The following is a 26,518-nucleotide window of genomic DNA, read 5'->3' on the forward strand; positions in this document are numbered from 1 at the left end:
CAACATGAGGGTGAGTGAATGATAACAGAATCTTTATTCTTTTTTTGTGAACTTTCCCTTTAACCCAGGATTAAAACTTGCTTTAACCCTGGGTTAAGCAAGATGTTATTCCAGGATTAAGGGCGAAGTGACAAGCCTCCAGGGTCAATTTTGAGGGCCGCTGTTAGGGAGATGTGTGATGACTCTGTGGTAGTCTTGGGTTGGGGAGAGGGTGTGTTCAGCGGGCAGGTGTGAAAGCTCATGGCTGCGGATGTAGTTCATGCTGCCGGGATGACTGAGGAAAAGAAGCTGACGAGCAAACAGTGGCTCAACCTGTGACATGATGACAAAAGCAAATAAAGATGATATGAATATCATTTATGTTTTGTTCATAACTTCAGCGGTATTATAAGGAACCAAAGAAATGTACCTGCACTGTGAAAGTCCTTCTTGGTCTTTGAGCATCGGTGCTCTCATCCTCAAAGAATAGCAGGACTTGAGAGCATGGTGCAGGACGAGCATGGAGGGCGTAACTCTGCAACTCTACAGAAGATATGGATTTTAATCACATACAATGACAGGTGAGAACTTAATGTTTTTTTTTTCCCGGACTCTTTAATGAACAGGTATTTCAAAAGAACAGTATTTATTTAAAATAGAAAACATTTGCAATATTATAAATGTCTTAAATATAATTTAATTATATTTCATTTAATAATTTAATGCATAAAACTGCTGTATCAATTTCATCAAAATCATACTGACCCCAGACTTTTAAACGTCTGTATAAAATGTGGCAGATTATTCCAATTAATGGTCATTCAAAATGATCAAATCTTAAACTATTTTCCTGAATCTTGAATATTTAAGTACATCCTCGTTACAAAGTGTTTATTTGTAAATGGCATGTAATTGATCATGTTTCTTAAGCCATTGGGTAAAGCAAATGATCTTATCTCTTTCTGTAATACAGACTTTTTTTCTCATTCTCTACTTGCTTTCCATACTATGAGCTTTAGGTCTAATGTGGCACATGTGATTTCTGTGGTATTTGAGTTGTATTCATCATATGCTGGAAAGTTCTGTGAGAATCACGACAATCAGTGAATCTATGACAGAAGGTGGGCGTGCGTGCGTTGTAACTCATAGATGACTGACTGACTGTCACTAAATATCAACCCACAGATAATGTGACACTATTTACTGTAAAAGTCTGACGTGTTTGTTTACAGTAAAATGTGTGTATTTTGGAGATGTGCAAATATGATGCATACAAACAGAGAATTAATAGACAGTTATAAAGATTTACCATAAATGACTGTCAGCGTTTACTGAAAACGATGAGTGATGAAGTAACCTGTTCATTTATTTATTAATTTTCTGCTTGTTTTCCAATGAATGACATCAGATCATTTGTCATAATCTTAGTGTTATTTATCGGAAATGCCTTACACGTGAATGTGTTCCTATGCGCTAACCTGTTATGAACAGATGAGTGTCCAGCAGTTTGCAGTTCTGCTCTCTCTCCAGCTTGTTGGGCTTGTCGGTAGGTGGTGCGTGAGCTCCCTCCCAGTACACCCTGCAGGGGCAGCGGCGGCGGGCGTAGAGCCCGTCAGGGGCCATCCAGAGTATAACACCACGCTCCAGAGATGCCCCTTCAGCATGAGGGAGTTCAACCAGCTCTGGGGCCCCAGGTGAAGCGTAGGCCTGTCCCTCTCTGCTAGGGCCCAGCTGACAGCCTTCTGGACTACTCACTGTTACCTCTCGCACCAAAGCTTCCCGGTAAAACACCACCACATGTAAGCGGTAATCTATTTGAGAAGATGATCAAAATAAATAAACACTTAGATGACCTGGCATCATCTAACGCTAAATTAATATCTTTTTAAACAATTTAATAAAGCAGCAGTCACTCTAGTCTTTTTTGTATTAATATAAGATGCTTTGTTTGCATTTTTAGGGTAACTTTTTTAACATTTTGTCAAGGGTCTACAGATGAAAAGCAGCATTTTGGCTAATTCTGGCACATTTACAGTAATGTTCATTAATGTGCATTGCCCATGTAAACAAATCAACTTGAACATACACAATACAGACACTTTAATGGTTGTAGTATGAATCTTTGTAGTATTAAAAATCATAATTCAACATATCAAAAATGTAATAATATGCCGTCTACTCCACTGTACTGCAATCCTGCACATTTAATACACCATGACGTATCATTCTTCTATTGGTCACATGTCTTCACGTGATATAAATTCAGTCAGAGTTCACCAAACTTATATTTTGGGATGCAGCGGAATTCACGTGAGCTTGCATTTCCGGTCTCCCGTATTTGCATGCATATGAATGGAAGTCAATGGAACGCCTCTTATGAACACCTCCTACCACTGTTAAAGTCGGAATGAAATTAAAATTCATCTATTTTCTAAATGCATATTATTGATTTTATTGAATGATTCATTCATGCATATGTTTTTTTTACCACATAATTTCTTATTAAAATTTCATAAATCGTCTGGTAAAATGACAAACTTCTCTGAATTCTACACCATGTATTCTGGACTTTTCCAACTGTTTAGTCTTAAACCCCTTTCTTACAATCCAAATTTGCACTTTGCCTCCTTCCGATCAACAACTGATGGATAGAACCAAGTCCCTGTTCTACATTTTTGATAATCTGCTTCATTCAAAATATGGAAGAATAGATCAGTTGCTACTTCTGTTACACTGTGACTTTAAATCTTTAGTAGCAATCTTTAGTCAAAATATCAATTTTTCATTCAGTACATCATAATGTTGTGATTCCTAAATAAATTATTTGTAGTACTTAAAATGACTGATTTTAGCTTTTAGGTTTTTAATATTTATTTGTTCAATGTTCAGACAAAATAACAAATTTATCAGTTATCCGTATGAGCCAGAATTTTTTTAATCAGTGCATGCTTACATAAAATTCACACAAAATGACTTCACAGACATCAGCTTTTCCTAGCATTAATAGAAAGTATTCTAAAACTGCATGCAAGCTGTAATCTAAATAATTTAACTACGAACAGCACCAAAAGCAAACCAGCAGCACAGAGCTCTGCACTGTCAGCATGAGGAACGTTCCAGAAACCTGCGGCTGATCTGCTTAAAGTATCCTGCCCCTCATGTAGTGGACTGTGGAGGGTCTCTCTGAAAATTTTTAGAAACTGTCTTGAGATCAGTACTGGCACACTGTAAAAAAAAAAAAGACACTTTAATGGTTGTAGTATGAATCTTTGTAGTATTAAAAATCATAATTCAACATATCAAAAATGTAATAATATGCCGTCTACTCCACTGTACTGCAATCCTGCACATTTAATACACCATGACGTATCATTCTTCTATTGGTCACATGTCTTCACGTGATATAAATTCAGTCAGAGTTCACCAAACTTATATTTTGGGATGCAGCGGAATTCACGTGAGCTTGCATTTCCGGTCTCCCGTATTTGCATGCATATGAATGGAAGTCAATGGAACGCCTCTTATGAACACCTCCTACCACTGTTAAAGTCGGAATGAAATTAAAATTCATCTATTTTCTAAATGCATATTATTGATTTTATTGAATGATTCATTCATGCATATGTTTTTTTTTACCACATAATTTCTTATTAAATTTTCATAAATCGTCTGGTAAAATGACAAACTTCTCTGTATTCTACACCATGTATTCTGGACTTTTCCAACTGTTTAGTCTTAAACCCCTTTCTTACAATCCAAATTTGCACTTTGCCTCCTTCCGATCAACAACTGATGGATAGAACCAAGTCCCTGTTCTACATTTTTGATAATCTGCTTCATTCAAAATATGGAAGAATAGATCAGTTGCTACTTCTGTTACACTGTGACTTTAAATCTTTAGTAGCAATCTTTAGTCAAAATATCAATTTTTCATTCAGTACATCATAATGTTGTGATTCCTAAATAAATTATTTGTAGTACTTAAAATGACTGATTTTAGTTTTTAGTGTTTCATTTCTGTTTCTACTACTTAAAGATCAGTCCACCTGCCCGAATTGAGCCTGTCACTGTCACTGTCTCTGTGTGTTTATGATTATGTACCTGAGAGGGCCACTGCCTCAGCAGATCTCATGCTGGTGTCCAGGGTGAAGGGTGACGGCTGTGGATCAGATGCATTGCAACTGTAGAAAGAGCCACTGAACTGGTACCCTGCACATACAGAAATATGTCAATGCAAATGCATACTACCGGAACTTACAGTAGTTGTACTTTCTCTCTCAAAAACACAAAGTACCAGGGTCCCATCGCGGAGTGTAGGGGCTCTGGCTGTAAGGGATCTCAGATAGGGTTGAGTAATCCCTCCATCCTCTGTCTGCTGGAGAAAGATAGTTGCACACCTGTAAGGACAAGCACATATGGTGATCTGAAGTGCAAAGATAGGAACGCACAAATCAAAGATGGTGTTTGATTCTAACCTGAGATGGTGCTGGCGCATAAGGTGGGTGTATTGGATAACTGGGTGAGCTTGAATTGGACTGTGAATCTTCAAGATATCTGGATCCTGCAACATTTAAATATATATATATTTTTGTTGTTGTTGTTTTCATCATATCTAAAGAAGTATTTATTAGACAAATGGCAGCAAACAGCTGTTCTACTGTGGGATGTCATTTGATGTTTTTCTCCTTCCTTGCCTTTTTTGGATCCTTCCGGAACAATCCTATACACTTTATAGGGGTCTGATATGTCAAGCTGACTGCGCTCCACAAGCTCATCAAAGTCGTTGCTCTTGTTAAGAGCACATCGAAGACGTGTTTTCCAAGTTGGTGGGTCAGGTTTGTCAATACCCTCCCGATGCTTGCCTTTGAATAGGGCCCAAGCCTGCAGGAAAGCCAACACATGGGTCAATATTATACTAGGATGCCCTTAAAAAGGAGATTTTAATTTTTTTAAGAAATCTAGTTTCTACCAAGTAACCTTGGTTTTATGTTGGTTTCATACATTTTTCAAATAATTTTTGATTTATAGATGTAGAGTGGTGCGACCATTGTCGTTACTTAATACTTAATTGTTGCTTTCAAAAAAGGTTTTCAAACATATTTTAGTAAGGTAATATTTTTAACAAAAACTGAATTTTTGAGTCCTGAATATTAAGACGTTTGACCTGAAGAAGAAAAAACGTGCTTTCTCATAAAACGTGATTATTTAGTAAGGTAATATTTTTAACAAAAACTGAATTTTTGAGTCCTGAATATTAAGACGTTTGACCTGAAGAAGAAAAAACGTGCTTTCTCATAAAACGTGATTATTTAGTAAGGTAATATTTTTAACAAAAACTGAATTTTTGAGTCCTGAATATTAAGACGTTTGACCTGAAGAAGAAAAAACGTGCTTTCTCATAAAAAGTAATTATGCAAACACTGCACTACTTTATGATTTCAGCCTTTTAATGAGATTTTGACTCCAAACAGAAGACATTTTTAGGCACCACAAAAAATATATAAAACAATTTGAATTCGACAACGTCCCTGCAAACACAAAACGTTTTTACAACCTTTTCACAACGTGAAGCAAGTTGTGTTTGCTGGGGTTAAGAATTACATTTGAATGTATTTTTAATAACACAAATGTACGATCACACTGACATTTCTGACATTTTCACCACAAAAAATATATAAAACAATTTGAATTCGACAACGTCCCTGCAAACACAAAACGTTTTTACAACCTTTTCACAACGTGAAGCAAGTTGTGTTTGCTGGGGTTAAGAATTACATTTGAATGTATTTTTAATAACACAAATGTACGATCACATACATGCACTGTATGCAATGTTATTAAGATCACAGAGAAATAATGCTTTACTGACGCTGCATGGGTCTGTTTCTCATCCCCTCAACGTGCATCCTGACAGACTGTACCTTGAAGAGCGCAGCATCCTCCTCCCTGTTGTAGTCCTGTTTGCCCGCGTGCTTCCACGGAATCCGAAAGATACTTTTCTCCTCGTTCTCCCACACGAGTCCAGGGTATTTTCCGGTGTCCACCTGCTCTATCAACCACTGACGCAACTTTCCGTTACCGGAGCCCCCCGCCATCGCGCGCTCTTCATCTGAACACATCTGAAAACAAAATCGTGTATCATTCAGCTTTTTTTTATTTGGCACTAAGTTACTAAATTAAATGTAAAAACCAATATGGTTAAAGCTAGTAGTTAAACAAATAACTAAAAATGCAGGAAAGTCCGAACTGAAAAAGACATATGCCTACTGCAGAAAGTACTGGAGCGCGTGCTGCCCTCTTTCAGAGCTTTTTCGAGTTTTGAAATGTGTCAGTAACGTAGTTCAGCTTTCGACCGCGACTTTTCTTCAATCGTTTGCATTGACAGGGGCGGGGCGTTCTTCCATGCACCTGCAGCGCGCGTGAGATATGACGGACGTCCAGTAAGCACGCGGGGGCTTCACATGATATCGAGCCCACGCGCGCTGCAGCGGGACTTTTGGCGTTTAATAAAATAATTTTCATTTCTTTGAATTCGGTGACGTTGAAATGCCAGCTGTTTGTTTATAGATATAAGTGTAATCTGTGTGTTCAAGTCTTGACTAGATTCTAAAGTGGGCACAACCTTAGCCATGCAACTACATACAGAAACGTGTGGGCTCGTTGAATAATACAAAACAGCCATCAACCGATAAAATGGGAGAAAAGAAAAAGAAAATCTAGGTAAATTCTGAAATAGGCTATATTAATAAATCGTACTGATTTGTGTATGGTAATGGTGAATTCAGGTGAAGTGGGACGCTTTATGAATTTACCGTTGTTGAAACATGGTTCCAGATGGCTTAGCCCCTCACATAATACCATTTAAACCATTGTATTACCGTTCTTTTAAACAACGCATTTTTATCATATTTTAATCTGACTATTGTGTGCCCCATATAAACACATTAGGCCTACCACAAACTAACCATCACATATGGCTATTTTATAACGTTAACATGATTTGCCGCAGAAGGCTTGTCATTTTACGTGCTATGTCTAGTGTTTGAGCTGTTTTCCGTCATCTGAAAGCTTCAAACTATGTATTGGTCTCAGTGGCATTCCTCTCAGTAAGGCTGAGCTCTGTCTATTTGTAGCCAACAGAGGGCAGTAAAGGGCCATTCTCTAAAAAGACAAGACAGCAACCACTTCATAAACCACTACATTGCAATAGAATTTTAAAATAAAGAATTTTCATCCTACACAAGACCATTTCATTCAGTAATAGTGGGAGGTTAGATGTGTCAATTTCTGGTTCATAATTTACACTGTCATAACACTGCCACAAATTGTAAGATATATAAAAATTTGCTGTCTGATATTCATTGAGTCTTTCAATATATTGAAATAAATCCAACATATCAAGGTGAGGGAACTTGCAACCTTTATTTGCCAAAACAAAAACTAACCAACTGCTAAATAATTTTATTTAAAATAAAATTATTTTGAAGAAATGTAGGCCTATATGAATATTATTTTAGGCTTAGCTAGCGATGGGAACCAGTTAAATTGTGATATAAGATATGCAAGCCTGTGAAAAATTATGTGCAGTCCAAATTTACAATGAATAGTACAAAGGGGATTGCTGGCACAATTCTTTTACTTGATCTTATGGTATCTGGGATTTAAAAATTGAACTTTTCAGCTTTTTTTCTTGTGTCATTTGAAAGTCAAATTCAACCTGAAATGTTTTATTATGCCTTTAACATCTATTTTGGCTACTTTTCAAAACACTTGTGAAGATTATGATTTTTTTTTTTTTTAACCCTTGTCCCAGATCCAGACATTCCAATAATGAGAATTATGAGTTATTACATGTTTTAAACTATAATCCAAAATAATAATAAATTAGGCTACTTTAATTGGCCTATTTATTATTAAATATATTATTATATATACTATATATTATTATTATTTTTTCTTTTTTCTTATTATTTCTTATTATTCCCCCCCCACACACACACACACTTTTTTAAGTGTCATTAATATAATTCATATTTAAAATTGTATTTTGACAATTTAGCAAAGGTGTCTGAAATATCTAATTCGTAAAAATATTAAATAATAATAATATCAAATAATAAGCCCACTAATTACAATAACTTTTAAAGTTATTGTAACTACAACTATTATACACTAGTAACAACATAGTAACAACACTTGGGCCCTTCTGTGCCAGTTCTGGTATAATTTGATATTTTTCCTTTAAAATGAAAACTATAATTTTACTAAAACTAAAAATATACTCCACAAATCCAAAAACACTGATATATCCATTAGATCAGTTAGCCTCAAAACTGTTTCAACTGACTAAATCTCACAAACGTTGATAGATCAAATTAAAAACAGCATAGTTATTCATCAAAAGTGCTGAGATGAGATTTTGTGCCATATATGATCAAAAGAAAAAGGTGAAAAGAACATATTTATAGGCCTATTGTGCGTCAAGAAACATAGTTAGTAGGCGGATTAAAACAACTTGAGCATGTTAAAATCATCTTGGCTAAAAGTGCCCATAGCTGAAGAGAAACAATAACAAGCTGAAACTCAAAACTATGAAACCTCCGACCCTGGTGACGTAATGTAAAAAAAAAATGGTAGCGGCCTCAACAGTGAGAGGTAGTTTACACATGTTTGTTTGCTTTGATATTTTATTATTACCACTGTAACCTGGAGCACTCTCTTTGTCATAAAACAGTTGAGAAGGCTAATTGATATAGCTAGTGTTTAATTATTTTATTATTTTCATCAACAACAAAGACAAACACGGCGTTATTATAAGCGTTGTCGGTGAGCGTGATTTCACCAAGTACAACATGTTCCTGGATCAACATCCTTGTTTGATCCTGGAACAACATTCCAATCAACCAATCAGAATTGAGATATAACTTTTCAGGAAATATCTGCTTTAGGCTTGCAATCAGGGTGTCACGAATCCAGTCTATGAACTTCCGTTCACTCACCACCAGAGGTCACGCGCTCACTACATTGACTCTCACACCACACAGACTGTTACATGTCACTCCGTACTACAGTTCCCATCATCCATTGCACTGATTACACACACACAGCTGAATGCACTGATTACACACACACTCGTTCAGATCGCCGAGTATTGTTTGCGTTTATCGCTCTCTAAGTGGTAGCACTTTACGGAGCCAGTTTCCTCTCCTAGTTTAGTCTTTGTTTTACTGGTGTCTTGATTCCAGTCTGTTTATCTCATTCTGTCTGTCAGCTGCCTGCCCTGGAATTATTAGCCTGTCTTGGATTATCCCTTTCGTCTTGCCGTTCGGACTGTGTTTGCACCTTGCCTGGACTATTGCTCATGTTATCGGATTACCCCTCTTGTCAAGCCCTCTGGATACTGTTAGCCGCCGATTGACCACACCCGCTTTGGATTACTCTTGTCTTGCCCTCGATACACCTGTGTGCCATTGTCTGACCCTTGCCTGTTTTGACCATGTTTAAGAATAAAGATTTGCAAATGGATCCGCATGCCTCTCGTCTCGTCTCGTCGGCTCCGTAACACAGGTTTAGGTGCTTCTACACACTTGTTAATCAGCTATCATTTCCCACTGATTTTAGGAATAAATTATGGGTAGGGTTAGGTTTAGGGGTAGGGATTGGGCTAAATCTATATTTTTGGACAATAATGTTGATCCAGGATCATCAAAAGATGTTGATCCAGGAACATGTCTTACTTGGCTAAATCAAGCGTTGTCATAGATTAGACACAAATAATTTTTTAGGACAAACAAACTCTGATCAGTTGTTTTAGTAGGCTAATTCTGACACGGCCTGAAAGGCCTATTTTGTAATCTGCACTGTGGGCGTTATAAATGAGCTTATTATTGCGTTATTGCGTTAAATTAACATTAAACAGTTTTAACACGGAAGAACATATGGCATTATCAAAGGGAGCTTGAGGGATCAGTTTCATTTGACTGCGGCCAGGCCAGTCCTCCACTTTGAAAAACATGGTCATTCTAGCCGCCACGTTGTTTTGTGCTGCGTGCATATACTAGGCGTTACGATAATAGAGTGTAAAAACTCAGATCAAAGGAAAAGCGATCTCTGGCATTCATTTATTGAGCCAGTTTCTCTGTCAATAATGAATGAATGAATGAATGAATGAATGAATTAATTAATACATTTGAAATAATACACGTTTAAAAAACGGTCTGATAAAATGAAAATGACTTCAAATGTTGAGTAATATTAAATGTAGAATTTTCAAATAAAATGAAAATAACTTTCTGATGAGAAATAACAAAATAAAACCCATTCATGAACTTGCATATAACCATATTTATCTGTAAATTCACATAGTTATGAAAAGAAAACTCCCTGTTTCCACAAAAAAAGTTTCACTTTTGATTAACAGTACACCACTCAGTTGATAGTTGACAGTTCACTACACCAGGGTGTCACTCAGCCAGTTTCAGGATAATCTGATGTTAAAACTCCCTGTTTCCACAGACCAGTTTCAATTCAGATTGACAGTCCACTATCCCGTTGTGTCACTCAGCCAGTTTCAAGACGATCTGATGTTGCATTACATACAAAAAACCCTCCAAAAACTCATATTCTACCGGTTCTGCCTGTGATTTTGGATAGCTCCACAGACCCGTTTCAATTCAGATTGACAGTCCACCACCCCAGAGTGCCACTGGGCCAATGCCAGAACTGTCTGATGTTGCATTACAAAATAAAAGCCCTCAAAACAACTTGCATATAACCTGTATTTTCCATATTTTCAGATAGCTCTAAAAAGAAAAGTCCCTGTTTCCATAGACTATTTTCACTTCAGATTGATAGCACACCACCCCAGAGTGTCACTTATGCAATGTCAGGACTATATGATGTACAATTCCAAAATGAAAGCCCTCCAAAAACTCAAATAAATTCATTTTTTTCTGTCATTTCAGATTAGTATAAAAAAGAAACTTCTGATTTAGTCTAGTTTCCCCTCAGATTGACAGTACACTTTCTCAGTGTCACTTACACCATTTCAGTACTGTCTGATGTTGAATTCCAAAATAAGAGCCCGCCAAAACTTGTATATACACTGTTTTGTTTACACAGTCCTAAAGTAATGTAAATGATACTATGAGAAGGCCTACTATCAATCTGAAGTGAAAGTAGTCTGTGTAAACAACGAGATACTTTTTTCTACTTATCTGAATCATTAGACAGTCCTGACATTGTGTGAGTGATATTCTGCACTTGTGTGAGTGATCAGTCTGAAGTGAAAATGGTTTGTGGAAACAGAGTTTCCATTTTATACCAATCTAAACTGTTATACAAAACATCTTGTGAGTTTTTGGAAGGACTTAAATTTGTAATATTGCACCAGATAGTCCTGACATTGTGGGAGCGACAATGAGGAGGTGTACTGGTTATCTGAAGTCAAAGTGGTCTGTGGAAACAGGGAGTTTCCTTTTTAAACCAATCCAAATTGACAGACAAAGCATCTTAAATATGAGCTTTTAGAGGGCTTCTATTTTGGAATTATACATCAGATAGTCCAGATCAGAGCTGTAGAGAGAGAGAGTTGCGACAACTCCGTTCACTCCAATGGACCATTTTTTTTACAGCAATGGCGGATCGTGGAGCCGCTCAATAGTTCCCGGAAGTTACCGCTCCTACTATCAGCGCCGTAGAGATGCAGCAGAAGAGACCGCTGGGATGAACTTTTGAAAGGTATGACATTTATAGAACAAAATAGTATATTATCAGCACAGCGCAACTCTCTCTTTCCATGGCTCTGGTCCAGATATTTGCTGCGTTCACGCCATCTCGTAATTACCGTAATTTCGAGATGACAGCACGTGACGTTCTACTCGGAGCTGTTCACGTCATCGGACTCGGAATTATGCTTTTCTATGGCAACATTATCAACAGGTGCGTTCAACTTCATGCGGCGCCGCGCAGACCGATCGGCGGCTAACTTGAAGCAGTGCATGCCGGTTAGAAATTTAGTCCGACTTGAACCGGCGCCGACGTCACGTCACTGTCACGTGTGGCATCAAAGTACCGCGATAGCGTTTCGAGAGCAGCCGGCTGAGATCGGGTTTCCTTTGATCTGATGTTTTATATGATTTTACCGTAACGCCTAGTATATGCGCGCACCTCAAACAACGTGGCGGCTAGAATGGCCGTGTTTTTCAAAGTGGAGGACTGGCCTGACCGCAGTTTCATTTGTCCCGAACACTAGTCTGTCAGAATGGCTGGAGAAAAGTGTGTCTCTGATGATAAGCAGGATTCTTCTGACGACTGCGGGGAAGAGAATTGTATTTTCTGTAAAATCGCAAACAGAGACGATCCATCCACTGAGATATTGGCGGAAGTAAGTTGATCTTTATCGACTTGGTTTCTTGTTGTCTGGGTAGCTTAATTTCAAAGGTGAATTAGGTAAGTAAATTCGCTCCTCTTTCTAAATGTAACTTTATAATATTAGGCCTATAGCCTATATTTGACAGCTCTTCAAGAGTTCATTATAGTCATCATCATCCAACTTGAAGGAAGAAAGATGAACTGGGAAGGAAATATGTTAAGCAGGATTGGTTCCGTGACTTAAGCTTCGAGAACAGTTCTGTGATACGCGAAGCGCTTTATATATAGAGGACAAACTGTTCTCGATGTACTTATTTTTGTATTGACATTATTTAATGAGTCGTTTAGATGTTTTCATTCAAATGACATAAAAAATACAGCGGCAGTAGAGCTTTACTTTCACTTTTCGCTTCTTTCTGAAATAACACGATTGCCGGCTTTTATTGGAAAGGAGGAAGAGCTTTGGGGGGAAAAGCTAAATGCTATTAACTAATATGGTATATGAGTATGAAATATGAAAAAGAAGCAAATATAATAATTTTATATTCATAATAAAACACAATAATAAAACATCCTCAAAAATTGTCCTAGCTTAACTCAAAAATATCTTTGAGTCATAACTTCTGCTGTGGTTATGGCGTCATATTTAGTCATTTCACCCTCGTCATTTCTCATTAGCTAAAGTGATGTTACTCATCCAGTAAGTAAAAACAAATTGGCACACTGCCACTACTGCTCTCAAAAGTTAATTAAAACCACAACGTTTCGACCCTAAGGTCTTCGTCAGGCAAAACGGAAAAAAAAAATGTTTGTTTATTGACTGTGAAGGGTTTCATATGATCGAGCACCTGCCCAAAGTTTTTGGATGTGCGCAAATGACACTCTCTTCACTCATCCAGTATGTCCCCTGTATAAATACAGTGGGGTCCTTAGATACACATTATAAAGTCATTTACTTCATGAAGTGTGTTACTTTGAACTATTACAAAACAAATTCATAATGTTTCCCCTCAGTTTTCTGTAACATACAATAATAATCAATGATAATTATAATTAGTATCTTATAGTGTTAATGCCAAGGTAAATAAAAATGTAATGCGCAATTATTATTATTATTATTTTTCTTTTTTACAGGATGAGGACATTGTTTGTTTCCAGGACATTGATCCAGGTGCACCTCATCACTACCTGGTTATACCAAAGAATCATATCCATAGCTGTTTGTCACTCAAAAGAGATGATATAAATCTTGGTAAGACTATGTCTCTTTTGGATGTGCATTTGATTATTAAATTGTGTATTACTGTTTTGTGAATGGCTTTTGTATTTCTAGCCAGCAGAAGGTAGAAACACAGAGAAATTAAGTATTGAGCTCTGGTTTATTTTGCTTATTGTTAGACTGATTATATATTGACAATACAATTACAATACAATTAACAAGCAATGCCATACTGATGACAGGGCTGATGTGATTTTATCGAAAACAAGTATTTTAATAAGATACAGTGATTAAATGGGATTTTCAATAATCTAAATGTTATTATCCTGAGCAGTGAAGAAGATGGCAGATATGGGAAGAGAGGTACTGAAAGCCAAGAATGTCACAAATTTGGAAGACATCAGGTTTGAAGACAACACTACTGTCATATTAATCAAGCATTTATTTGGATGAAGCAGTTATTAAATGAGAACATGACTGTATTTCAGTCTAGGTTTCCATGTGCCTCCATATATCACTGTCCCCCACCTGCACCTCCATGTTCTAGCACCTTTTAGTCAGCTGTTTAAATGGGCAATATGCAAGTACACATCCTTCTGGTACCTCACTGTGAGTAAACTAAAGATGTTTCAAGCATTTCTTTGTTTACACTTGGTTGTATATGAATTCATAAAGTTTTAACAATTTATCATTATTTCTCTTTTTGTGTGTGTGTTGTCTTACAAGGAGGAGAAGCTGCTTCAGAAACTGACGGAGAAAAAAAAAGAAAAAAAGAATGGGCATGTAACAGTTGCATGCCGCCATGTGTAGTTATGTGAGCCTTATTACTTGACTAAAAAACTTGAAATCACAAGGCACTTTAGTGAAGATCAGTGGACATTGTTTTTTCTTTTTCATTGTTTGGTTTGAGCCTTAAAGGCCTGCCATTTAACGTTATTTTTATATTTTTTATATAATGCTAAAGTATTTTAAAAACCAGGATGGTATCCTTTAAACTGACAATCAATATTTTAACTAAAGTTTAATCTGATCAATAATGTCTAATGTTATTAAATGGATGGAAATGTTGATTTTTGTGTAATTGATTATTTATGTTTGTACAGATTCTACATGCTATACTGTGAAAGATTTATCATACAGTGTGCCATCAACACATTCATGGTCACACCCAGGGGTGTTGCTGGGAGGGGCCCAGAACAATGTTCTCTGGGGGTCGGAATCCCCCCACCCCCCTGAACGTGATTTTGAGGAGGCCCAGAAAAAATCATTGCAGTGGACCCAGAAATCCTAGCGACACCACAGGTCACACCATTATGTTTTCTTCAGTGTTCATGCTCATGTTCTTTACATACTGATCAGAGGGGCACATCCTGTCCAAGTGTGCGGTTCTTGGCATGGACAAAGGTTAAAGGGGTCATATGATGCGATTTCAATTTTTCCTTTCTCTTTGGAGTTTTATGTAATGCTAAAGTATTTTAAAAACCAGGATGGTATCCTTTAAACTGACAATCAATATTTTATCTAAAGTTTAATCTGATCAATAATGTTGAACAATATTCTCTGGGGGTCGGAATCCCCCCACCCCCCTGAACGTGATTTTGAGGAGGCCCAGAAAAAATCATTGCAGTGGACCCAGAAATCCTAGCGACACCACAGGTCACACCATTATGTTTTCTTCAGTGTTCATGCTCATGTTCTTTACATACTGATCAGAGGGGCACATCCTGTCCAAGTGTGCGGTTCTTGGCATGGACAAAGGTTAAAGGGGTCATATGATGCGATTTCAATTTTTCCTTTCTCTTTGGAGTGTTACAAGCTCTTGGTACATAAAGAAGTTATTATAAAAAATAACAACATGACCCTCTAACACCAGCTCTCTCTATTCGATTTCTATGCTTTATTCTTTGTATTTTATATTTATTATTAAAAAAGACAAAAAAAACTTCCGGGAAACCATCCGGGACCTGTCACATCACTTACATATTGTTGCACTTTTGTTGGTTTGATTGCTTCTATTGTCCTCATTTGTAAGTCACTTTGGAAAAAGGTGTCTGCTAAATGACTAAATGCAGAACAGTTCAATTCTTTATAATAATATAATATAATATAATATAATATGAAACAATAAAAAACATCTCGGAAGTTGTTGCTTAGGGTGGCGTACTGTGTTCGGGCGATTCTCGCCACAGCTGAGTTGAGGCCATGCTCCTCTTCGAGCTCTTTGGCGTGGGCGTCCATTTTTTGTAGACGTGCCAGAACGTCCTGTCCACGGGTCTTGATGTCTCCTACGATGACATTGGCATCCTGCTTTACGTGAGTTGTACGAGTCGGTTCGCTAAGTATACGTGTGTTTTGGTCCCTGAGACGCTTCACCTCCAGGCGGATGAACTGAATCTCACGTCTAGTGTCTTGAGCCTCATCGAGCACAGAGTCCATCTCATCACTGTTGTCATAAATGACTGCCTGTTGGCTGAAATCCTCCAGGTCCACATTGCTGAAAGAGTCTGATTCCACCTCCTCTAGCTGGCTATTAGACTCTGAAATGGTCTGAAGATGATCCAATCTGTCCCTCATGATTGCTAGAGGGGAGAATGAACGGAAAAAGGACACTCAGTGCCACCAGAAGTGATAGGAAATATGTGATCTGATGTAGGCTGATGTAAACGATCTAAAACAATATAGCATATCGATAAGGTTCATATTTACATCATGTAGTCCTTGTTTTCAAGAATAAAATCATTTTCATTCCTTGTGTACCTTTTGAAACTGACTGTAAAAGGGGGAGATAATACTTCCTTATCAACCCTGAAAAAGTCACAAGTCTAACAAGTTCATCTGTGAAACTATTTCTGACTGGCGTCACTCACCAAACAAGTTTGAATGGATTGAACTGATAGTTCAGCTTTTGTTTCTTTACATATGGTGTTCTCTTCAATTGTTTTATGTGAAATGTATAAATAAGATATACAAAATATCCAACTTTATTCGAGACATTAAATTATTATTTTTTTTCAAGCATTTTGCATTTTTACACTGACAACATTCTAACTAATATATAGGGCCTATTATAGGAATAATTATCCATAAATCCGTAAAGTAGAAGTGATGAGCTGAAAAAAAGATGAAAAGAAAGAAAGAAACTCCTTGGCATATACTACAAAGTACATTACCTTGTCTTTTTGTCCAAAATTACGACCACTTCTGTTGATATGTCATCTCAAGGCTGCAGCTCCATCCTCACTGCACGGGTGCAGCTGTCATTTAATGGGTGGGGGGAAGGAATGCGCGTTCCAGGGCGTAACTTTGACGCCAAACCTGTTCGCTCTGTTTTGCGAAATGGGACCGAGTACGATGCCTTCTTCATGTTTTCCATGTCATATAATACAATTTAATAAAAATTTGTGTAGCCTAATATTGGGCCCTGACATGCAAAAATGTTTGCAAAGTCAAGGATTCAAAAGTTTGAGCAACTTCGAGCTTCAATTTAGTAAGTGTATTGACAGTGGAAATAGATTATAGTTGACAGAAAGTAGACGATTGAATGATTAAATTTAAATCTTCTTCACTAAAATGTAAAAAAAAACAAAAAAAACAGCAGAGGGCAAAACAGAAAACCAAATATTTTTCTTCTAATAAATATAATTAATTATTAATTGTAATAATTAATTAAATTATTAGCCTATAATAACCAACTGGTCGGAGAATGTGCATATTGGTTGTTTATACTAAATATGTTTTTTTTTTCTTGTTTTCTTTGCCTTTCTCAATTCTGTCTATTCTCTGTACGTTAAACAACACGACCACCGCAATTGCAGCAGACTTAAAATGTAGCTTACATCCATTAACAGTGACAAAAAAATGAGTTTGGTTTATTTACAATAAGAAAGAACGTTGAGTGCACGTGTTCTGTACTTCCCTCAGCACTTTTCGCAAATAAAATGTCTCATCTCTGCTGCCCTCTGTCGGACATACTGATCTCTTCACACCTGACTTGGGGGGTGGGGTCGGAGAATGTGCATATTGGTTGTTTATACTAAATATGTTTTGTTTTTTTCTTCTGTTTTCTTTGCCTTTCTCAATTCTGTCTATTCTCTGTACGTTAAACAACACGACCACCGCAATTGCAGCAGACTTAAAATGTAGCTTACATCCATTAACAGTGACAAAAAAATGAGTTTGGTTTATTTACAATAAGAAAGAACGTTGAGTGCACGTGTTCTGTACTTCCCTCAGCACTTTTCGCAAATAAAATGTCTCATCTCTGCTGCCCTCTGTCGGACATACTGATCTCTTCACACCTGACTTGGGGGGTGGGGTCTGTGTGTTACGTCATCACTCACATGCGGTGTTGGACGAGAAGAGGTGAAATTAGGTAAATGTGGTTTTTATTTTTCTTGGACTGATAATAGCGTGATTTTCGTAACCTGCAAAGCGGATTTTGCAAGGAATGCACAGAGAAGGTCATAATTTGAGGTAGGCCACAATGATAATGCTCAAAGCAGAGAAGGCTAATTGTTTTGCCAAGCATTAAACGTAGGTCAGGTTTAATTAAAAAGTTTAAAACCTTTTCTCCACTGATGCAATGCCTATATCAAGTCTGATTGTACGTATTTGGGATAATATTTGGTTGACGCTTTTTTATGTACTAAATCAATAGACTCTTTTTTTCTTTATTTATTGAGTATAAGTAAATACATAAAAATGCAGTTTTTGCCTTCTCTTCAAATTTTATAAAATGCATAATGATGAAGCAGAGTCTAATAGAAAACGTAATGAGAGTAAAACAAAGCTTTTATTTTTAAATGTGGACCTACAAACAAGTCTATCTTGTCTGACAGGTTTTTAGTGACACAAGTGTACTTTTCCACAAGTCGGACGTTTTGACGTGTGGGTTACGTCTAACAAGGTATATTTTGTTCAAGAATTGTTTTTTGTTGTTGTTGTTACCCATATATAGCCTACTGTATATTTTACCGGCTGCTGTTTATGTGTGTTCGCTTTGTTATGAATTTAGACCAAATCTGTTTTAAACTTTTCAGTCCAATATTTCAGTCATGAGGGACAGACTTGGACATCTCCAGGCAGTATCACTGTCTAATGGCACTGCAACAGAACATGAAACTGCCCAAGCTCTCTCTCCATCAGAAAACACAGACTATGATGACCCTCATCAGGACCCCAGCACCAACCCTGACATGGAAGCTGTCTTTGATGAGGCACAGGAGGCTCGTCGTCAGATTCAGTACATCCACCTGGAAGTAAAGCGTCTCAGGGAGCGAAACTCACATATTTTTACAGGCACGGTCTGCTCTAGTGCTTCTAATACCTGTGACTCTAATGCTATTGCAGCTGACATCAAAACACGTGGACAGGAGATGCTCGTGCACCTTCGCAAGATGGATTCCCACAGAAAAGAGTTAGAGGAAAAGTATGGCGTCAATTCACCCATGACGAGAATCGCCCGAACACAGTACGCCAGCATAAGCAACAGTTTCCGTGATGCCATGGTGGAGTACAATGACGCTGAGATGAGCCATAGGGAGTCCTGCAAGGCGTATATTCAACGGCAGATGGAGATTGTGGGCCGAGAGGTCACAGGTGACCAGATCGAAGAGATGTTGGAGAGCGGTCAGTGGAACGTCTTCAGTGAGAACATGGTTTCAGAAGGTAAAACGGCACGGTCTGCACTCATCCAGATCGAGAGCCGACATACAGAACTGCTACAGCTAGAGAGACGCATTCAGAGCCTTCATGAGGTTTTTCTGGATGTGGCCATGTTGGTAGAAGAGCAGAGTTCAATGATAGACTACATTCACACCAATGTTCAGTCAACTGAGGTGGAGGTCAGGGATGTCCTTGTGAAGCTGGAGCGAGCCAAGAGACATGACAGGAACAATCCGTTTAAGAAAATGTTCTTCTGGAAACAATGACATGGGCACAGATATCACAATGTCAAAAATACATACTAAGTGATTCAGTTTTTTTTGTTTATGTTAGTTTTTATATTCCTATTCCTTATTTAGGCAAATTTATATTCATCTTCTGAAGAAAAATAAACACACATCGCTGAAATAAATCTATCAGTGTTATAAATATTTCAGTAGTTTGTGGGGTTTTTTGACACCAGAATTATCTTAAATACTTTATTTTGTTTATTATAAACATGCATTTTTAAAGCTTGCAGTTTTGGCAAATAACTCATTTTGTGCCTTTGGAGATTTGGAAATCCTTTTTTTCTGTGGTTTGCACTTCATCAAGTGTTTATTCTTATATAAAATGTATCTTGTCAATATAACTACATTTTTAAGTTAGGTATTGGATGATGGTTAGTTGTAATGGACCCCAACTATTTCATGTGTACACAAATCTTTTATCAGCTGTATCTCATTTGGTGTGCATTCATTCAAAGTTTTGTAGCATATGTCATAAATTAGAGTGTAATTTTGTTACCCTAATTAGATCCCATGTGCCTACCTCGTGTGAAACGTGATGACCCCTGGTCACAACTATTAAAATAACACATGCCAGGATACCAAAAACCTTTCTGACGTTGGTAAAAAAAAAAAAGTTGCTAAAGTGACGTTGCTATATAATACTTTGTTAAAATGTTGTTCCTGTGACAACTGTGTATGGTGATGCATAAAAAACATGGAATAAACAGGAAGATACCTATTCACATATACACTTCCGTTCAAAGGTTTGGGGTCAGTAAGACTTATTTTTGAAAGAAATTAATACTTTTATTAAGCAATGATGCATTCAATTAATCAAAGGTAACAGTAAACACAAATAATTGTTTAAAAGATTTTATTTCCAATAAATGCTAATTTTATTTTTATTTATTAATTTTTTTTACTTTATACTTAACAAAAAATATTTAAAAAATTATCACGGTTTCCACAAAACATTAAGCAGCACAACTGCTTTCTACATTGATAAGAAATGTTTCTTGAGCAGCAAATCAGCATATTAAAATGATTTTTGAAAGATCATGTGACACTTTAGACCTGTGTAATTGCTGATGAAAATTCATCTTTTCAATCTCAGGAAAAAATACGTCTGGGTAACACTTTATTTTAAGGTGTCCTTGTTATACATGTTACATGTTCTTGCTATTATAATAACAATTAATTATGCATAATTACATGCACGTAACCCTAAACCAAACCCTAACCATATAGTAAGTACATGTAGTTCATTAATATTACTCAGTACTTAAATGTATAATTACACCGTAACAAAGACACCTTAAAATAAAGTGTAACCTACATTTGAAAATATATAAAATAGAAAACAGGTGTTTTAAATTGTAAGACTCCAAACTTTTGAATGGTAATGTACAGGCTGCTGTAGACTCAAACTTGCAAACACAAAGCTCATGACATGAATGTGGCTGCTGGATCTGGATAGGTCAATACATTTGTAAAGAAAGAGAAAATAAGGTTACGAAAATAGTTGCCCAACGCCATGTGAGTCATTCGTCTTGCTCAGACTTGTAATAATTATTCAGACGTTTCCTCCTTGGCTGCAGCGCGCGCGTTCGCGCCGTCGCTCTGTCTGGCACGCGCTAGTCCAGCTCTGCTCGAGATCACCTGAGCATCAGACAAGACAATCTCTGCTTAAACCTCAGACCCGGTGGACGTTTTCAAGGGGAAAGATGAGACTGTCGGTCGCTTTTCGCCATGCACATCTTAGCCACGCCAGCGTTCGACGATCACGAGCGGGTGTCAAAGTATTAAACTCGGAGAACAGACGCATATCCGATAATAGCGCGGTTTCTTATCCATGGGTTCGGGAAGCTAGTTCGACCAGCGGTACAAGTGAAACGGTAACGAGTTACTTTATACTTAACAAAAAATATTTTAAAAATTATCACGGTTTCCACAAAACATTAAGCAGCACAACTGCTTTCTACATTGATAATAAGAAATGTTTCTTGAGCAGCAAATCAGCATATTAAAATGATTTTTGAAAGATCATGTGACACTTTAGACCTGTGTAATTGCTGATGAAAATTCATCTTTTCAATCTCAGGAAAAAATACGTCTGGGTAACACTTTATTTTAAGGTGTCCTTGTTATACATGTTACATGTTCTTGCTATTATAATAACAATTAATTATGCATAATTACATGCACGTAACCCTAAACCAAACCCTAACCATATAGTAAGTACATGTAGTTCATTAATATTACTCAGTACTTAAATGTATAATTACACCGTAACAAAGACACCTTAAAATAAAGTGTAACCTACATTTGAAAATATATAAAATAGAAAACAGGTGTTTTAAATTGTAAGACTCCAAACTTTTGAATGGTAATGTACAGGCTGCTGTAGACTCAAACTTGCAAACACAAAGCTCATGACATGAATGTGGCTGCTGGATCTGGATAGGTCAATACATTTGTAAAGAAAGAGAAAATAAGGTTACGAAAATAGTTGCCCAACGCCATGTGAGTCATTCGTCTTGCTCAGACTTGTAATAATTATTCAGACGTTTCCTCCTTGGCTGCAGCGCGCGCGTTCGCGCCGTCGCTCTGTCTGGCACGCGCTAGTCCAGCTCTGCTCGAGATCACCTGAGCATCAGACAAGACAATCTCTGCTTAAACCTCAGACCCGGTGGACGTTTTCAAGGGGAAAGATGAGACTGTCGGTCGCTTTTCGCCATGCACATCTTAGCCACGCCAGCGTTCGACGATCACGAGCGGGTGTCAAAGTATTAAACTCGGAGAACAGACGCATATCCGATAATAGCGCGGTTTCTTATCCATGGGTTCGGGAAGCTAGTTCGACCAGCGGTACAAGTGAAACGGTAACGAGTTTTAAAAGTCATCCACGAAAAAACGATGGACCGCTGTATCAAAGTGCTGTTTGGTAAGAATAAAACACACGCTATTAAGGGTCTAAACCTAAATGCGACAAAACTTTTATTTTCTAAAACACGCTGAATGACGTTTGTGATTGTAACAGTTTGGTTCTGTATTTATAGCGACTTGACTAAAATATCTAACGTTATATTGTCTTGGCGTTGATTTGTTTCCACGTGCTACCGGTGTTTGGCCGCCAGCTGATGTAACTTCTGCCTCCCATTAGTCTTCGTCTATACACCCTTTTAATACGAACTGCGTTGTGTGCTAATTCAGCTGCATATTAACATTGTGTTACTGTATGAATTCAAGTTTTCTTACAAAAAGTGACTTTTGTTTTAACTAAGGTTGAAAACATGTCGTTATTTGTAGGTAAGTGTTACACTGAATGCCCTCATTTAACCCGCTCCCCTGGTGGGCGATCACGGTATTGACTTTATTTACAGATTCATCGAGTCAGTAGCTATGCGTAATATTGGATTTTGCATAATTTAAAACCGGGAAAGCCTTTTTTTTTTTTAAAGATATGGGAGTATTGTAACAGGTTGAGTTATAACACCATTTTTGAACATATATTGCTGCTACACCAGTGAAATCTCGGTCATACATGACGAACATCTCCACTGTGACATTTGTTGTAAGACTATAGAAATGGAATAGCAATGTAAAGAATTTACAGGACAACTAGTTTAATTAAATCGGTATTATAGTAAAGCTTGCAAAAACTGAATTACACTCATTGAACTGTTACGACAGTCTCCCCTAAAATCTTTAACAGATGAAAACTGTGTGGAACTTGTGTATCATTGCTCAATCAAACCATACAAGTGTATCTTTTTGATGTCTGTAAACAGAGTCAAAGGTCAGGTATCTGCTATAGAGGGTTAAAATAATCAGTAAAGATGCCTTTGCAGCCAGCCTTACAAAAGATGCTTACAGTGATGTAATAGACTCCAAGATAACACAAGATAAGTTTATCTGCTGCTAGTCAAAATGTGTTGGCCCACCTGCTTAAAATTATTATAATCAGCTGAGTGAACAAGACTGATTACTATTTATTTATTTTGCCTTTATTGCTTTCTGTCATAGTTAAAAACAGGACACCAGTCTAGTTGTTATGATTTGTGGCCAGTATAAAGGTTTTAAACCTCATCTGGCCAGGCACAGGGAGAACTTGTGTTTAAGTGTTTAGAGAAGTTGAAGATCTACTTGGCTGTGGATGTATAAAAAACGTTTCTTTTTGGTCATGTTAGCAATCATTGTGTTAATATTAATGATACATGTTTCGGTCTAAAACTTGCAGCTAATGCTCTGCTTTTATCTGAGGTTCAAAGTTTGTGTTTCAGAGACTAAAAACAAAAAAAGCAGGCAAAATGATGGAGTGCTGTTTAAAGCGTGGTTAAAATTGATTTTTGCCTTCAGAGCAGTCAGGAAAAGATAACAGTTGTTTAAAATGCGTATCTGCTTAAGCTTGATAAGTAAAAAAAAAAAAATTTAATTAATGTTGTACTAATTGTATTAGATGTGTCTTATGTACAGTCAATGAAAAGTTTTGTTCTCTTAGTGGAAGTTAATGAACATGCATAATATTACTTTTGATGAAATATGTGCTTAATGGTTAAATGTGCACTCTGTGTCCATCTCATTTACAGTGACATTGTTCAGAGGAGCAGAGAGGAGCTCAAAGCTATCAGAGAAACCAACCCAGGCCTCAAACCTACATTGGCTATCATACAGGTGTGTCTTTGTGTTTAGATAAAGAGTTGGAGAGCACTTGTGTGTATCTGTTGCTATGTGAATGTATCTCAGACACTAAAAGCTGGTTTGCTTTTACTTATGGAGGCTGGTGAAGATGACTGTTTGCTGGAGGTGAATAAGAAGATGGCTGGAAAGGTATAACTGTTTGTCTTCTCTTCTGTCCAACATGCAATAAATAAATGGGTGCAAGTAACACAAATCTTTGCATTATACTTTACATTACATTTTAGCAGATGTTTTGCTGTTGATAAGATGAATGGAAATGCAAATTAATAGCTTATACAGTGATATACCTGCTGATTTTGTATCCACACAGATCGGATTGAACGTTATGCAGATTTGTCTTCCACGCCAGTGCACAGAGGAAGAGGTCAGTGATGCTGCAAATTCTGAAACGCAAATTAGAGTAGCTTTTTTGATTAAACAGAAACTATCCTCTTTATTCTACAGGTGATAGAGGAGATCTTGAGATTAAATGAGGATTCTCGTGTTTATGGCATTTTTTTGCACCTTCCTCAGTCCTTCCTCTCAAAAAGTGTCCGTAATGCCATCAAGCCACAGAAAGATGTGGATGGGTAAGCTACAGTTTTTTTGTTTATATTCATGTGTAACCAAAAATCACTTTTTGGCATAAGTGCCAATGGTGGTTGATTTGAGAATTTTCTAGCTATGAATATTTCCCATCTGCCATGATTTTGTATGGTATTTATTAAAAATAATTTTATTCTTATGACAGGGAAGTTATTGGGAAACTATTCATTGTAGGATACTTTTAAATATATTATAGATACATTTACTTTATTTAATTGAATAAAGTACAACAAGAAGTGTAATTTTAGGGTAGAAACTGAATGTTTTCCACACAAAGTCACATAGGCCTATATGTGTTTGCAGGGTCTCTGATCTTAATGTTGGCCGTGTAGTGTTGGGGGATCAGAGAGACGGCTTTGCTTCACCTGTAGCTGGAGCTGTGCTGGAGATGCTTGCCAGGCACGGTGTGTATCTGTTTGTTTATGCATTTCGGCATATGTTATTACATTTGCATTCAAAAGGTGAAATGTTTCATAAACACTGCTAATTCTACTGAAGGGAGTACAAAACAAATATCCATATTTATATGGGCCATTCTACAGAATTGGTGCAAACTTCTGTCCCACAACCAAAAAATACATTTAAAATGCATTTAAGGATTCAAATCTTAGATGTTTATTAAAGGGGTCATCGGATGCCCATTTTCCACAAGTTCATATGATTCTTTAGGGTCTTAATGAAAAGTCTATAACATACTTTGGTTAAAATTTCTCAATGGTAGTGTAAAAAAACACCCTTATTACCTTGTCAAAATCAGCTCTGTTTTCAGCACGCCGTTCAAAATCCATGTTGCTTTAAATGATAATGAGCTCTGCTGACCCCGCCCCTCTCTTCCAAGTAGGTATAACTGCAGATCGGAGATCTCCAAAATGGGGTGTGAACTCCAAAAGTGGGCAGAACCTCCAAAATGGGGCGGGGTCTCCTCAGGCAAAGACTTTCACCATTGGCTCTGGCTTCAGCCAATTGTTATTGACTGACTTACATTTCAAAATAAAACTTTATAAGTTAAAAATTGTTTCTAGTTGATCTAAAATAAAATATGCTATATAAATAAATATTCTACGTGAGAGCAGAGCCCAAAGCTCTTGGCCAGTGGTGTTTGGACTGGAGTTTGAACCTCTGCTTCATGATGTAAATGGGAATCACCCATGAGCTCTCCCGCGAGCCGTCCCAGCACAGCGCAAATATTTTAATCTATCGCTTTGTTTTAAGCAACGGGGGCGTCCTGGGGCTCGAAATTTGCAGGGTAGGAGGGGGTGGTGATGCTGGGTGTAACTAAAAAGGTGCCCATTGTCCGGTTCGGTTCGGTTGGGGAGTTACGGAACGATCTCATATCGCATAATCTTATTAACTGTTTATCTCCTGAACTGCATCTTTCTTTACCACACTATTCAGCGTCAATTCCGCCGTGAAGTCAATTTCACTGGTTAAGGTTAGGGTCAGGTGTGGGGTAGGTTTAAGCCCAATTTATACTTCTGCGGCGAACCAACGCCGTAGCCTACGCATAGACGCACACCCTACGCCGTAGCCTGATGTGCACCTCTCCAAAAATCTACCGCAAGCGCTGTGATTGGTCTGCTAGAACCCCTCCCTCCGTATGTAGTTGAGTTTTGTGTGTGTTTATGTGCACGTTAATATATTTTAATGTTACACCTTCTTATATAAAATAAAACAAAGCAAAGAACAAGTGTCTTATCATTTATTATACTACATAGCATTATACATCAGT

At 37.3% G+C, this 26,518-nt stretch overlaps 5 protein-coding genes across 9 annotated transcripts in view; 3 read left to right on the forward strand and 2 right to left on the reverse strand.

The window, feature by feature from the left end:
* Positions 1 to 4: 4 nt before the first annotated feature.
* Positions 5 to 6,300, reverse strand: LOC107721284 (interferon regulatory factor 4-like). Its single transcript, XM_016529215.1, has 9 exons — positions 6,247 to 6,300; positions 5,901 to 6,098; positions 4,674 to 4,860; positions 4,455 to 4,540; positions 4,274 to 4,376; positions 4,081 to 4,188; positions 1,458 to 1,790; positions 410 to 522; positions 5 to 312 (listed from the first exon to the last, which is right to left on the reverse strand). Exons 2-9 carry the CDS (start codon positions 6,096 to 6,098, stop codon positions 145 to 147), a joined length of 1,296 nt encoding a protein of 431 aa, XP_016384701.1. The 5' UTR covers positions 6,247 to 6,300; the 3' UTR covers positions 5 to 144.
* Positions 6,301 to 12,153: 5,853 nt separating this feature from the next.
* LOC107721285 (histidine triad nucleotide-binding protein 3-like) lies at positions 12,154 to 14,988 on the forward strand. Of its 2 annotated transcripts, none has more exons than XM_016529216.1 (6): positions 12,154 to 12,364; positions 13,486 to 13,603; positions 13,905 to 13,974; positions 14,059 to 14,179; positions 14,297 to 14,384; positions 14,674 to 14,988. In XM_016529216.1, the coding sequence occupies exons 1-5, from the start codon at positions 12,242 to 12,244 to the stop codon at positions 14,378 to 14,380; spliced, it is 516 nt and encodes a 171-aa protein (XP_016384702.1). In that variant the 5' UTR covers positions 12,154 to 12,241; the 3' UTR covers positions 14,381 to 14,384; positions 14,674 to 14,988. The 2 variants fall into 2 exon arrangements, with proteins under 2 accessions (XP_016384702.1, XP_016384703.1); XM_016529217.1 differs by having other exon boundaries at positions 14,297 to 14,379.
* A 291-nt stretch (positions 14,989 to 15,279) lies between these two features.
* LOC107721269 (syntaxin-11-like) lies at positions 15,280 to 16,816 on the reverse strand. The gene is made up of 3 exons (XM_016529192.1): positions 16,741 to 16,816; positions 15,704 to 16,149; positions 15,280 to 15,312 (listed from the first exon to the last, which is right to left on the reverse strand). Exons 2-3 carry the CDS (start codon positions 16,142 to 16,144, stop codon positions 15,280 to 15,282), a joined length of 474 nt encoding a protein of 157 aa, XP_016384678.1. The 5' UTR covers positions 16,145 to 16,149; positions 16,741 to 16,816.
* Positions 16,817 to 17,868: 1,052 nt separating this feature from the next.
* Positions 17,869 to 19,627, forward strand: LOC107721286 (syntaxin-11-like). Of its 3 annotated transcripts, none has more exons than XM_016529219.1 (3): positions 17,869 to 17,942; positions 18,409 to 18,476; positions 18,610 to 19,627. In XM_016529219.1, the coding sequence occupies exon 3, from the start codon at positions 18,625 to 18,627 to the stop codon at positions 19,498 to 19,500; it is 876 nt and encodes a 291-aa protein (XP_016384705.1). In that variant the 5' UTR covers positions 17,869 to 17,942; positions 18,409 to 18,476; positions 18,610 to 18,624; the 3' UTR covers positions 19,501 to 19,627. The 3 variants fall into 3 exon arrangements, with proteins under 3 accessions (XP_016384705.1, XP_016384704.1, XP_016384706.1); XM_016529218.1 differs by having other exon boundaries at positions 17,894 to 18,043; XM_016529220.1 differs by lacking the exon at positions 18,409 to 18,476 and having other exon boundaries at positions 17,894 to 18,043.
* A 1,469-nt stretch (positions 19,628 to 21,096) lies between these two features.
* Positions 21,097 to 26,518, forward strand: part of LOC107721348 (monofunctional C1-tetrahydrofolate synthase, mitochondrial-like) — a 35,940-nt gene continuing 30,518 nt past the window's right edge. The window contains exons 1-7 of one of the 2 annotated variants that reach the window (XM_016529321.1): positions 21,097 to 21,379; positions 22,367 to 22,447; positions 24,093 to 24,177; positions 24,283 to 24,333; positions 24,515 to 24,568; positions 24,649 to 24,773; positions 25,093 to 25,193. In XM_016529321.1, coding sequence (XP_016384807.1) covers positions 21,228 to 21,379; positions 22,367 to 22,447; positions 24,093 to 24,177; positions 24,283 to 24,333; positions 24,515 to 24,568; positions 24,649 to 24,773; positions 25,093 to 25,193 — 649 coding nt within the window. In that variant the 5' untranslated portion in view covers positions 21,097 to 21,227. Of the gene's footprint in view, positions 21,380 to 22,083; positions 22,448 to 24,092; positions 24,178 to 24,282; positions 24,334 to 24,514; positions 24,569 to 24,648; positions 24,774 to 25,092; positions 25,194 to 26,518 lie in introns of those variants that run through there. The other variant, XM_016529319.1, reaches the window with a different exon arrangement.

The sequence above is a fragment of the Sinocyclocheilus rhinocerous genome, unplaced genomic scaffold, assembly GCF_001515625.1.
Source record: "Sinocyclocheilus rhinocerous isolate Xijiao unplaced genomic scaffold, SAMN03320098_v1.1 scaffold271, whole genome shotgun sequence".
NCBI lineage: Eukaryota > Metazoa > Chordata > Actinopteri > Cypriniformes > Cyprinidae > Sinocyclocheilus > Sinocyclocheilus rhinocerous.